Genomic DNA, 12,829 nt, shown 5'->3' with positions numbered 1-12,829 from the left:
CTACTCAGCGTCATCTCCCAATGGTTCAAGAATGACTATGGATTTTAAAACAATTAGGAAAGCTGTTGTAATGTAACAGGTTTTGCATAAAGACATGGTATTTGTATTTGAGCCTTCTTTGTACACATTGTAGAGTGGGGAGAACTGCAATGAAGCAAATCAATCATGAAAAGTAACAGAGTCACAACTGCTCTGCTGCTTTACACCTCCACCCCTGTAAAATCTGAGGGGTTAATAAGAATGAGAGGGATCGAGAATCCAGTTTCATACCACACCCATAAAGGAATGAAAGAAACACAAAGAAGACATCAGCAGAGATGAATTTTATTGAAATGTTTGCTAACAAAACAAGACTGAACATAGAAAGGTTATTAAACTCATCTTTCTTTCCCCACTGATATAAGGGTCCATGTCAATATTTCTCCGGAAAAGCTGTCAAACACAAAATAGTCTGTAGAAGTGGTAAGTCTCTCAGGAGTGAGATCTAGAAGAAATCAGAGGCTTTGGGCCTTCCCTTGGTGGCGCTGTTGGTCTTGCTACTCATTACCAGGGGCCTCGCAGGAGACTTTAGCACGCCGACCCGGGGCTTCTGCTGGGGGTCAAAGGGTACACGAGAGGACCCTTCTGGACTCACCATTAGACTGCGGTCAGTCTTCCTAAACTCTTGATGAAGAAAAAATAAAGAAGAGAACCATCTGAAAAAAATGCACAGCTAGGGAAAGTAAATACTATTTGCTCGCAAACGAGCCATTACCTACCTGTGGTCTTGTTGTTCTTCAGGCCGAAGGTAACCTTCTTGGATTCAGACTGTGGTGTGCTGCAGACCTAAGAGACAAAGCGCAGTAATTAAAAAAAAGACAGCTTGTCTTTCCTCAGCTTTGAGACACTTATTTCATTCTCCAGGCTCAGGTGAAAACGCCCTGTCTCCTTCCAGTTCCTACGTGACCACAGAAGCTCTAGGCCCTATGTTCCTTCATCATAGACACTAGAGTATGTTCTAACTAAGCTAGCTTCATAAACCCCATATAATAATAGGTGGAGGTACTGTGGGCTATCACCACTGACTCTTAGAAACCAATCAAAAGACTTGTCTAAAAAGCCAAAATCTATTCTCGGTTTTAATTAGTGAGTCACTGATAGCACATTAGCTTCACATATTTTGGGCGCCAGGAAACCTCATTCGCACACAGTTAGTATAGATGTAGGGCAGATCCAGTGAAATGTATACTGTATGACAGCTATGCGCTTGTTCTGTGCAATCTGTTACAGCAGTTCAAACTACATGTGTCATGCCATGTGCTGTCCTGCACTCTACCTTTTTTTTGGTAACAGGTGTGCTGGGACTTCCTTTAGCCTTCCTGCAGAACAGGGGTGCAGGGATGGAGGGGCTCTGGAACGTTACAAAATCAGAGCCTGTCTCAGACTGGCTCGCCACTTTTTTCTTCTTCTGGGGCTTGCTGGTACTAACAGGGGTGGAGAGGATTTCATTTCCCTGCAACAGAAACCAAGAAAAGAAACCATAATTAATTTGAGAAGAACGAGCTAAGCATTATATTTTGCCATTAAAACCTTTTTCAATTTCTATGACCAAAAAAAAACAAACTGTATTATTTTCACTGATACGTACTTAGGCTTTTAAATCCTAGTCCTCACTCACTGAAACATGTAGAGCATATTTTAATGGTACTTATCTACTGACTGGAGTTTGTGAAGGAAATTAAACAGCTCTTATTCTGGACCTCTTACTCCTCCTGTTATAGTTAATTAAAAGGTAAAAAAGCACTATTACAAGAATACAAAGTGTTCTGTACTAAATATAAAGATTTCATTTACACACGCTCAGGAAAGGTGTTAATGCTGCTTGTTAATTATGCGGTCTTCACTTCTTAACTTCACTTCCCTTCTTCACTTGGGAAAGGTAGTGAAGCTGGCTTTGATAGACAGTGGTGGAGGGTTTAAAACCAGGACTCACGGTGCTCTGTTTGGCCTTCTTGCCCCCTGCTTCATCCGTGTGTCCGTTTACGTGGACCATCTCCCCCTCAGCCACCGCGCCCTCTTCGGCAGCCATCTTCCTCTTCTTCCTCTTAGTCTTCTTGAGCTGCGCAGCAGAGCTGCTGTCCCCTGGCTGCTCATCTGCGCAGCTTTCGGCCTCGCCCTCGGTGGGCCGCTCCTCTGCCTGCTCGGGCTCCTCTTTGTTCTTCTTCTTCCTGTTCTTCTTCCTCTTGGCTCCTGAGGATGTGGGTGTTGTAGCCACTCCATCTATGTCCCCACCTTCCTCCACCACAGCAGGTTGGGTCTCTTCGCCTTCCGCTCCTCCTGCTGCTGACGACGGGCCCCTGGGCTCGGCTCCTTCCACCTCTGCGTCAGGTTTTAGCTCCAGCACCACTCCTTCCTCCTGTGTGACCGTCTTCTGCTTCTTACTCTTCTTCTTCGTCTTTTTGGTGGAGAGGGTCTCCGTCTGGGTCTGACTCACTGTGTCCACCTTCGTTTGGGCTTCTGCACCTGCGACTGCACCGTTCTGGGCTTCCGTTGGCATCTCGGAGGTTCCTCTATGAGGTGATGACTTCTCTCCCTTGTCCTCCTGCACTGTCCTATTGCCCTGCTCTGCTACCTTCCCATTACTGGTGGACTCTGCTGGGGCGGTGCTAGCTGCCTGTGTGTCTGTCTCCTTGGTGCTAGAGGGCGCTGTTGCTACTGCAGGGCGCGCCGACCCTGCATCCATTTTCTCTTGTGTTTCTGAGACGCCCTCAGCGGACACCTTCTCCCCCTCTGACTGCTCTGTCTCCCCACTGCCCTCTTCTCCAGCCTTAGCTTCTCCTGCCTTCTTCTTCTTCTTCTTCTTTTTCTTTTTCTTGGTGGTAGTGTCGCTCTGTGTTTCTGCTGGACTGGTAGCAGGTTTCGACAGTCCAGTCACAGTGTTCTGCTGCTTATCGGATGGTTTCTTGACCTCCTTCTTTTTGTCTGGAGGGGAAAATCAAACATCAGGGTGAGATGTGAAATATCTGTACAGCTATGATTATGTACACAAACAGAAAAACGCTCATTCCCTGTAGAGAAAGCTGAGGGTTTATACTTAAAAGCTTCCAGGGTTGACTATGTAAGAATTAAACTCAGGGAAAATGTTTAGTTGGATATAAACAGAATTTATTAATGTCTCTTGAAAGGGACAATTCTTTGATGCCTGCTTGACATATTCTAAAAACTTCAACCAGAGGACATTTTCAAACACTTGGCTTTTTCCAAAAAAAACAAACAAAAAAAATTTTTGCTTTGTAGCAAGTACCAATCAGATGCACTTTTAAAAAATAACTAGAAGACTTATTTTTTAAAATATTAAATATTTTAAAACAATTCATATGTTTTTAAAAAATATATACAATGATGTCCACACAGACACATTTTCATAATATGAGACTCAAATTTATTGGTTCACACAATTAAAGTAGCCTTTGTGGTCTAGTAACTTACAGGGAAAAATAATTTACAGAGATCCCTTCAACAGGAATGTATGATTTTAGTGGGTTAAAAAAAGCCACAGTTGATTATATTAGTCAATAATGTTTTCCCACACTGCCCCCTACTGTTGCAGCATTAACCTCTCCCTGCCACACATTTATCACCCACCTTGGTTTAATTCAATTTCTGCTTTAATGATTGGCCATTTTTACATTACATTACATTATTTCATTATTGGCATTTAGCAGATGCTCTTATCCAGAGTGACTTACATAGGTTACACTTTTTTACAATATTATCCATTTCATACAGCTGTATATTTACGATTTGTACTCCAAAGACAGGAACCCATGGCCCCGCCCCAAAATCACCTGCACTGTGATTGTGATATAGCAGCTACTCAACACTTGCCTACATATTAGGGAACTGTTGTCAAGATGGAGATCAGTTTGGGACCCACATCAGCTATGTGGGCCTACCTTTGCGTTTCTTTGCCGCTGAACTTCCCTCCTCCTCCTCCTCCTCAGGTTCTTCCTCCCTGTTTCTCCTCCTCTTTCTCAACCTCTTCCGGCTGCCAAACATCTCATCGTCGTCTTCGTCTGTCGAGACCTCTTCAGGGTACTCATCCTGTGGGAACACCCCTGGGGGGACAGGGCATACAGAATGCTATACTGTCCCAGCGCTCTTACACACCTCATTGTCAGGGGGATGTGCAACTCTGACTATTTGAATATTTCTCGAGCAATGAAACACTTACCTTCGCTCAGATCACGGAATCTGAAAGAGATAAGATATTATCAAAGTTAACAGACAGGGAGATGAAATTCTGCATTTTGTTCTTTTTGTTAATTAATGAAGTTGGTAGTATAGAGTAATGGTAAGGCACAGAGCTCATAACCGAAATATTGCTGGTTCAATTCCCCGCTGGGTCACTGCCATTGTACCCTTGGGCAAGGTACTTTTCCTAGTAAATATCCAGCTGTATAAATGGATAATACGTAAAACTGTAACCTATGTCTGGATAAGAACGTCCTCTAAATGACAGAAATGTAATGTGACTGTGAGCTGCACAAAGTGAGTAAATGACTGCAGATGGTATGAACTTGGGGGGTTGAGTGTGCTTTTGTCTCTGTGTGAGAGATGACTGCATGAGGGGCAAAAGCCATCACTTACATCTTGATCACCTTGTAGAGCCGCTTCCTGTTAAAACTGGGCGTGTTGCTGCGGCTGGCCAGCTCAAACAGCCTGTCTGCCAGGGCACTGTAGTCAAACTGCAGCACAGAGATAGTGACAGACAGCGGTCAGTTTGGAACAGACACACCCTCAACAACCAATCCGCCAAGGCGCTGCAGTCAAAGCGCTGCTCAGAGACTGAAAGGTAGAATTCAAACCGGTGCACATACGTCACCTCAACAGTCTTCTGAAATGTACAAGAATACTGTGTTCAAGAGCACAGCACCACAGTACAGGAATACTGCAGGGCTTGGCAACACAACTGGCCATCTGGCCATAGAGTGTTTTTTATTTGTTTTTCCTGGGCCACCATCAGTGTACATTTTACTGGATAAAGACAAGACTGGCATACCACATTCCCCCTATAACACTAGTATCTCTGTCTCCAAGCTATGAAACTGTTACATGACACAGACAACATTAAAAAGTGTGTATTTATACTGGATTTATCCATTTATATTGTGTTTATAGCAGGTCGTTCATATCCTAAAAAAAAAGCACCACCTTTCCTCTCTTCGGTAATATCTGGTTATTTAGTTAGCCAGTTAGCCGCCCTTGCCTCTATGTGTCACTTTGTTCTGATCACATGAGAACAAAGCGGTTTGCATCAGTGGAGGATAATTCCCTTGCTTAAATATACAGCAAACCTGAAAACCCTAGTGCTGATGCTGTCGGTAATTTAAATCTTCTCAACAGTCCTGGGATTGTCTTAATCTTTGGAAGCTGCAAGCAGTTTCTTCCAAAAACGCCTTTTAGATTGCCCGACCAGATTTTTAAAACCGAGAAACGGGACGGAAAACAAGTCGATCATTTTCCATGTCAAAAAAACCCGACATGTGCATACTGATGCCACGCAATGTCACGTAATTTGAAGACTGCAATAGAGTACAAATGAAAGAGATGCAGACAGTAAAGGTTTATTTAACTGCGCTGAAAATCAAGACGCTTGCGGGACGAGGTGATGAGTGGACCATTTTAGTATTCTTCTGATCTTTTTTCTAATAAGTGTTCCGACCGATCGGAACACCCGGCTCAAACCAGGGACTGTCCCGGACAAACTGGGACGTCTGGTGACCTTTAAAGAGCACCTATTCAAACCACCTCGCTAGCCGGCTTAATTTGTTCCTTTTCAGTTAATTTTGAAAGTAAGTGTTTTCCTTTTGTTGCATTAATATATAATTGGTAGGTCTATTTCCTCTACCCAAATAAAACTGATTTTAGCAATTTAGTCGTGTTAGCTAGCTAGCCCCCGATTCCAGAGTCTGAAGAGTGAAATCGGAAAACTAAATCAACTAAGAAAAACTAAATGTCGCAAGGTAAATGATCTCCATGCCTTCTCAGCTCTGCATTTATTCGTTTAATCCTACCTTAAGATGTTGCTGGGTAGCTAGATAGGTTCATCTAGGGACAAAAGGACAGGGCAAACGGATTTAAGGTAGCACGCTGTGATGGTACTTTCATGCTTGACATTTGGTGCATTACTCCACAATAAGAAACAGATCAAAAGCTCTGCCGGAGAAGAAGGCAGTCATTTGCGGGTTTCGTCATGCCTTTTCAGAGGACGGCAGGAGGCACAAGAGACGGCCTATTCCATTGGTCCTGAGTCCGCAAGAGCCGTATGTTAATTGCTTTTGCTCTCAAACTACCGTCTGCCTGTTGATTGGCAATATATAGTTACCTGCTCAGTTTGAGTGTGAACAGGACATGAGCCTGCTGCCGAGCCATGCCAATCCGGAATGCGTTACCATGGTAACGAGCCTGGCTACATGTAGTTTAGCCAAGAGTGGATTAATTTAGTTAAATTGCAAAAACAGTTTTCCAAAAGTTTAGCCGTGTGTCTAAGTTATACACCATTCATTTTCTGTCATGAATCGCAAATAAGAAACTACAAAAATGCGCTGTTTTTTTATATGCCCGATGTTTGACACACACAGAAAACCACGCTTTTCCGTTTAAAAATGTCACAAGTGGATTTGAAAAATGCCTCCTGCAAATATGTCGTTACATTGTTCCCATTTTTACACACCTTTACCAACCGAACACTGGATACATTATAGTCACCAATACATAAATTACAGACCTTTATAAAGAAAGGTGCGTCCCAATCTGCCTCCCCTCTCATAAACCGGAGACCCCTAAACTTGACTTGATGATGACATCACGAAGTTGGTCACCTGAGTCAGCCAATAGCAAGGAGAGGGGAAATACCTTCAATCTAACGACTGAGAGTCAATCTGATGCGAAGGTGCGCGCAAGTTTGCGTGTCTGGTTATCGAGCCCTGAACACGTTGCAAAAGAAAAATGTATTAAACTGAGCTAACCACACTGGCCATAGTATGTCAAATGCTGGTTAGAATTTCTCGCTAAGTAGAAGAGCTAATGCTAAGAATTTTAGAAGTGTGCCTAGCTAGTTCAAACAGGCCTATATACAATAGTCTGTCATCTTCATAATTACTACTGCTAGTTAGAATAGCAGGTAAATTATTGCTAACGACAAAGTTTCACGTTGGCCAGGGAATAGCAAATATGTACACAGTGGTTTGCCTTTTTGTGGGGGTTCTTACAAAAAATTACCACAATCCTTGTAATTAATGTTCATTATAAATTTTGCGTAAGACACAAAATAAGAATGAAGCCTGGAGGGATATGTTAAGTACAGTGCGCACATACTGGTCATATGCTTAACGTCTGTAAACTCTTCAATCAGTCTATAAAATACATGTAATCAGGAGCAAACAAAATTGGTCTCAGTTCCAAACCTAATTATGATATTTTTGGAAATTGTTGTTTTTGAAAGTCATCTGAGTAAATATGAAAGAAAGTATTCAGGAGCAGGGCAGGAATGGCTTTTTTCCATTGAGGTCAGGTGGGTTTATAGCGACCACTATTCTTAACTGACTGCTAAATCAGGCCCCCTAGGACTCGATTGGATACAAATAAGTTACTAGGTTATTAAGTTGCTAGTCAAAGATGAGCAAACCCTTCTATTGGCCTTGGCTCTCCTGGAGTGCATGCTGCTTCAGAAATGCTTGTGCGGGAAGAGTCATAGTGAGACAAACAATATTCAACAGGCAAAGTTCAAGGTCAACGTTGAATTAAAACGCCTTCTCTCAAAAAGAACATTGCTGCTCTAATATATTCTTGGTCATAATGGTACTTGTGCCTACTAATAACCGTGACTCATCGATGTAGAATTCATAGCTACCTCAAAAAAGAATAGCAGGACACTCAATCATGTGATGAGGTTTGCACTTGAAGCCCCCCCACAACCTGGTGAAAAACCCAGCAAACCAATTACAGTTCCTTGTATATGCATGTGCAGCCTGGCCAGCGTGACACTTTTGTCAGCTATTAGATTTAAAATTTCACGACCCAGTGGACCAATGCAGAAAGTTATTTCCTTGGCTGTGTATGGTGTCAAAAGGAACAGCCTGGTTCACTCTGCATGGCTGAGCTTGTATGAGCCAGTGGAGCCACACTGACCTGGAGCACTGGCCCTATGCCATCATCACCCTGGGGCACACCAGCGTCCTCCTCCAAACCCAACAAGTCATCATCCTCTTCATCTTCATCTTCATCTTCTGCAGCAGCTCTGATGCCTGGAAGGGCAGACATAACAAGGGAAAATGAAGTGATGAAAAAACAATCGCAGCAGCTACAGCTTAAAGTAGCCTGATTTATTCGACTGGGCATGGTAAGAATCATACAGGAGACTGCAAGAGGCTAACTAAGTGCCCTACATTAAGCTAACTGAGGGCCCTTGATCAGGCTGACTAAGGGGCCTATAGGAGGTTGGATTATCTAGTAAATATAATAATTAACTTTACTTATGTAGTGCTTCTCATACAGCACACTCAAAGCACTCCACAAAAAAAGGTAAAACAATAAAACCATAAATGAAGAAGACAAACAGTAAAACCACAGTAGAAAAGTAGAGCACACAGACAGTAACATAAAAATCACAACGCATAACCACAAGATAAACCGACAGGCACCAGTAGTAAAATAACATTTATTAAAATTACATTAAAAAGCCATTTGCTTACCATTAAAAGCAAGACTGAAAAGATATGTTTTTAGTATTGATTTAAAAATTAATTATGTAAAGAGCAGCTGTAATGATCTCAGGCAGCAGATTCTAGGAACTAATTATACAGAGTAAGAGGCCCTTACCATTAACTCGCTTTCCTTTGGTGTTCCCTGCCTTGCTGGGAACGGGTCTCCTCTTGTTTTCCTCACTCTCCACGTCCTGCTCCTGGTCAGAGTCAGACTCTCCTCCACCTCCCTTGCGCACCTCCCTCATGAGGTCTTCTATGGCAAAGGGGGCCTGATCCACAATCTCATGGAATATACTGCTAGAGATGGCCTGCAGTAGCACATGACTGAGAGGAGGGACGGGAAATGGATTTGGACCAGACACGAAGTACACACAAACAGGAAACAGTAACAGACAGAAGTGGTGGCCATTAGAGACAGAAAGAGCAAAACAGATATAAAGTGAGAGGAAGAGTTCAAATCCCCAGGAGAGGGGCAATGAGACAACTTCCAATTTCAGTTTTTGAACACAGTTCCAATGGAGGCACACAATCCCCTTTCTATACTCACTCCTTCGTCTTCGCTGCCGTTTTGCAGAACGGGTCGATGAACGTGAGGTTCTGTTCTGCTGTGAGCTATGGTTAAAACACAGGTAAGCGGGACTGTTACCAATGCTGCTGAGCAAGGGCACACTTGCAAATTTCTAAACCATAACCGCCCCTCCCGCACCAAAACCACCCCATCGCACTTGCTCTGTACCTCCGCAGCCCCGACCCCAGCCAGCTCGGCCATGTAGATGTCGAGGACGTGGAGCTGCACTCCCACGGGAGCGCCGCTGGTGCTGCGCAGGATCTGAGCCGACAGGAGCTCCGTGAACCTGTCTACCACTCTGCAGAGAGAAAGCAAGAGGTTGGTCTCTCAGTGTGCGTCTGCGTAACAGCACAGAGACAGTGAGAGGTGTTAGAATCAGTCTGAGCGCAGAGTAAAGGCCTGTCTCTCTGTGTAACAGAGCACAGGGAGCCAGAGGTTAGAGTGCCTGTGTCTGCCTGCATAACCGTGCTTAGACAGTAAAGGAGACCAAGAGTGAGGTTAGCATGTCTGCTTTCTGCATAAGAGTATAGAAGGAGAGATAGGAAGTGAAGGCATTTGTCTACATTCACAGTGGAAGACAGAGACAGTGGTCAGTTTAATTACTCCAAACAAGAATGTGTGCAAGGTGCTCACGGTCAGACAGGTTTTTGTGGTCTATTGTATAGTCCACATGCACTGGAATACTGCTGGATTTCACTTTTCTACAAAGAGTACTGCAGATTCTATGTAGACTGGCTAAGAGCAACAAGGAAGGGAGGACTTCAGCATGCCTCCTTTCAAAGCATAAACCAGCCAATGTTCAAGAGACAGTTGTCCAGTCCTCACCCTGCTTCCCAGCCTCTCCTCTTCATCATCTCAAACATCTGCCTGAACACAAAACGCACGAGCTGCCAGGGACAGAGAGAAATCACCACTGACGTTACTTTTCTGAGTTCATAAAGACATGGAAAAACAGTATCCTTTTAAACAGTAACGGAGGCCATTGACAGTGACTGCATTTTCGAGGCAAAATGAAATACACAGCTATACGTGTTAAGACGATGACATTTAAGTACTTTACTCTGTAACAGTTACATTCATGTTCACATATTCATAAGCCTCATAACTGTAATGGGGGGAAAGCATGGTTAACTTATTTTAATATGGCGGTTTCATTGTAGTTACTCATAACTTCTCATCATCATTGACAATGCTAGCGACTTCTTTGGGACATGAGTGTACACTGACTTACCGCGTAGAATTTGTCCATGCGCAGTCTGTCAATACCATTCCACTCCCTGTTTATCGTCATTAGGAAGCTCTCCAGAAACAGAAACTCTGCAGAAAAATATATACAGACATGAAACCATGAGCCGTGCATGAGAGTACCAGGCATTAGGGAATATTAATCCAAAGAGACAACACCAGGGGTACCCCCTGTCTTTTTTTTTAATAATTTACCGGTATATTTGCAAGTGGGGGGTAAAGGCACTGATTGAAATGTACCAATACGAAAACAGCTGTTTACCCTATTACATCAATAATAGCATTTAAATTCATTATAACTTTATTTCTATGTAAAGGTCCACACGTAACAGGGGACGTTTGGGCACCTGTAAGTTAATGTTGCAATGTTACTGTACGTTTTCACAATATTACTACCCCTTTCATCCTGAACCCTAAAGTGCAACTAACAATTTATAGAAGCCCATGAGGAACATCCCCGTCTACACCATACGGTCTGTACTGTACTGTTTGGAAGGGAAGTGCTTACGGCTGTCTATGTTCTGCAAGGAATGGATCAGGTTGGATATCTGAGTCGAGAGCTCCTCCTGTGGACAGAGAAACAATCCTTTACAATACTTTCTCTGACACCCTTTGTGAGAGAAATGAGTTTGTGCAATCAGAAACTTCCAGCAATTGTGTTCCTTAAACATGTTTACATTCATTTTTCCCCTATAATCTGTCATTTCAGAACTGCAGTATTAATTATTATTACTAGCTCTTTTCCAGGACCTGGCAAAATCAGCTAGTAAGGATGTATAGTGAACTGTCAGGTATTGGGAATTTCATCTCAGCATTAAATTAACTGCTTGGTCAAACCATATCAATCAAGAACTCAGATGGACCATGAATAAGAGCACACAATAGGTGCCAGGATGCAGGACTAAGTGATACCATATAACATCACCACTCTGAGTACTTCATCCGTTTAATTTAACCAATTAACTCATTAACAAATTAACCACTGAAAAATATGTCATTTGAAACATATGACTAAATCTGCTGTATCGTAGCAATAACCCTTCTGGCACAGTCCAGGACAGAAATCATGTTGCAAATCAAAGCCGCCCCAATCAAACAATCCTGAAATTGCACAGTTTGGATGAAAGGACGTGACAATACGTCACATACGGTATTTTATTCTCCCAGTATTTATAATTTAGGCACCGGGAATGACAGCAGCAATGACTGCAGTGTGGCGATTTGCTTAGAAGGGCTTAAGCCGGGTTACCTGAGTGGACTGATACAAGGTCTAACGGACAGATTCTATAGCGCTATAAAATACAGGCACTCAGGCACGAGGTGAAACTCACTTGTAGCAGTGGCTTGTCCTGCATCCACAGACAGTAGAATAGGCCCTTCCATATTTTCAGCAGCTCATCAATGGTGAACCCACCTAAAGGAGACGTGAGAAGGGTCGTAAATTCAGGAGGTTAGGAAAATACTTGTCAAAAATAGTTGAAACGCTGCCTCCCTCATAAGGCATTTTAAAGGCTGGCTCGCCACATATTTTGATGGCAACGCATTTCCCGAACTTCACAAGTACATGCGCATCAGCTAAATGCGAAGCTAAAAGCACCACAGTAACGTTACTGTTTCCAATCAACGTTTTAAACAGAGCTTAGCTCGCCAACTACACAGCAACCAATAACAAAATGCAAAACACTTTTCAGATGCTTCGCCACCAACCTGTGGCTAGAATACTCATAAGTTAGCTAGCTAGCTGATTTACAGACATCGTCATGGACGAAAGCATAAGGAATACCGCTATCTAGCCAGCAGCTGACATAACTTTACATATTTACAGTCGGTGTTGTTGGTTGATTGATAGCTAGCTAGTTTGCTGGCTAACAATATTCATGGAGCAACTTAGCTAACTGGCTATCTGAATCTCTCGCTAGCTACACCAACATTCCATCGCTATGAAATTAAATACCTTTGGGTTTCTGCGATCGAACGCTAAGGTACTTTCTTAGCTTCTTGATGGCCTTGGTACGGATGGGCTTTTCATTTGATGCCAATCTTTGTGCAAACTGTATCTCTGGTTCTTGTAACACCGGCGCCATCTTTCCACTGTACACATGTGGAATAGCATACCCGTGTCACTCGACTTTCTCCGAAACACGTTTTTTGTGTAAGCGACGCAGATTGATGACGTCATAGTCGAACTATAAAGTGGGTGTGGATTACGTGACAACAGCTGAATGGACGCCGAATGTGTGAGTGGCGGAGAAATGCAAGGAACTGGGGC

The 12,829-nt window shown here is 43.1% G+C and overlaps 1 protein-coding gene across 1 annotated transcript; it reads right to left on the bottom strand.

Annotated features, from left to right (window-relative positions):
- Window positions 1-324: 324 nt before the first annotated feature.
- Window positions 325-12,689, bottom strand: LOC118788965 (ribosomal RNA processing protein 1 homolog A-like). Its single transcript, XM_036545195.1, has 16 exons — window positions 12,515-12,689; window positions 11,892-11,974; window positions 11,069-11,126; window positions 10,547-10,632; window positions 10,141-10,202; window positions 9,484-9,613; window positions 9,295-9,359; window positions 8,863-9,071; window positions 8,173-8,288; window positions 4,630-4,727; window positions 4,214-4,233; window positions 3,936-4,097; window positions 1,973-2,961; window positions 1,316-1,492; window positions 759-825; window positions 325-663 (listed from the first exon to the last, which is right to left on the bottom strand). Exons 1-16 carry the CDS (start codon window positions 12,642-12,644, stop codon window positions 485-487), a joined length of 2,631 nt encoding a protein of 876 aa, XP_036401088.1. The 5' UTR covers window positions 12,645-12,689; the 3' UTR covers window positions 325-484.
- Window positions 12,690-12,829: the final 140 nt, after the last annotated feature.

Source organism: Megalops cyprinoides, chromosome 14 (assembly GCF_013368585.1).
Source record: "Megalops cyprinoides isolate fMegCyp1 chromosome 14, fMegCyp1.pri, whole genome shotgun sequence".
Taxonomy (NCBI): Eukaryota; Metazoa; Chordata; class Actinopteri; order Elopiformes; family Megalopidae; genus Megalops; species Megalops cyprinoides.
This window is presented reverse-complemented; position numbering and strand designations above follow the sequence as displayed.

Coding starts and splice junctions, on each gene's coding strand:
- LOC118788965 (XM_036545195.1), bottom strand. CDS start 12,644: ATGGCGCCGGTGTTACAAGAACCAGAGATACAGTTTGCACAAAGATTG. Junction 10,203..10,546: donor GCATGGACAAATTCTACGCG/GTAAGTCAGTGT, acceptor TGTCCCTGGCAG/CTCGTGCGTTTTGTGTTCAG. Junction 4,098..4,213: donor ATTCCGTGATCTGAGCGAAG/GTAAGTGTTTCA, acceptor CTGTCCCCCCAG/GGGTGTTCCCACAGGATGAG.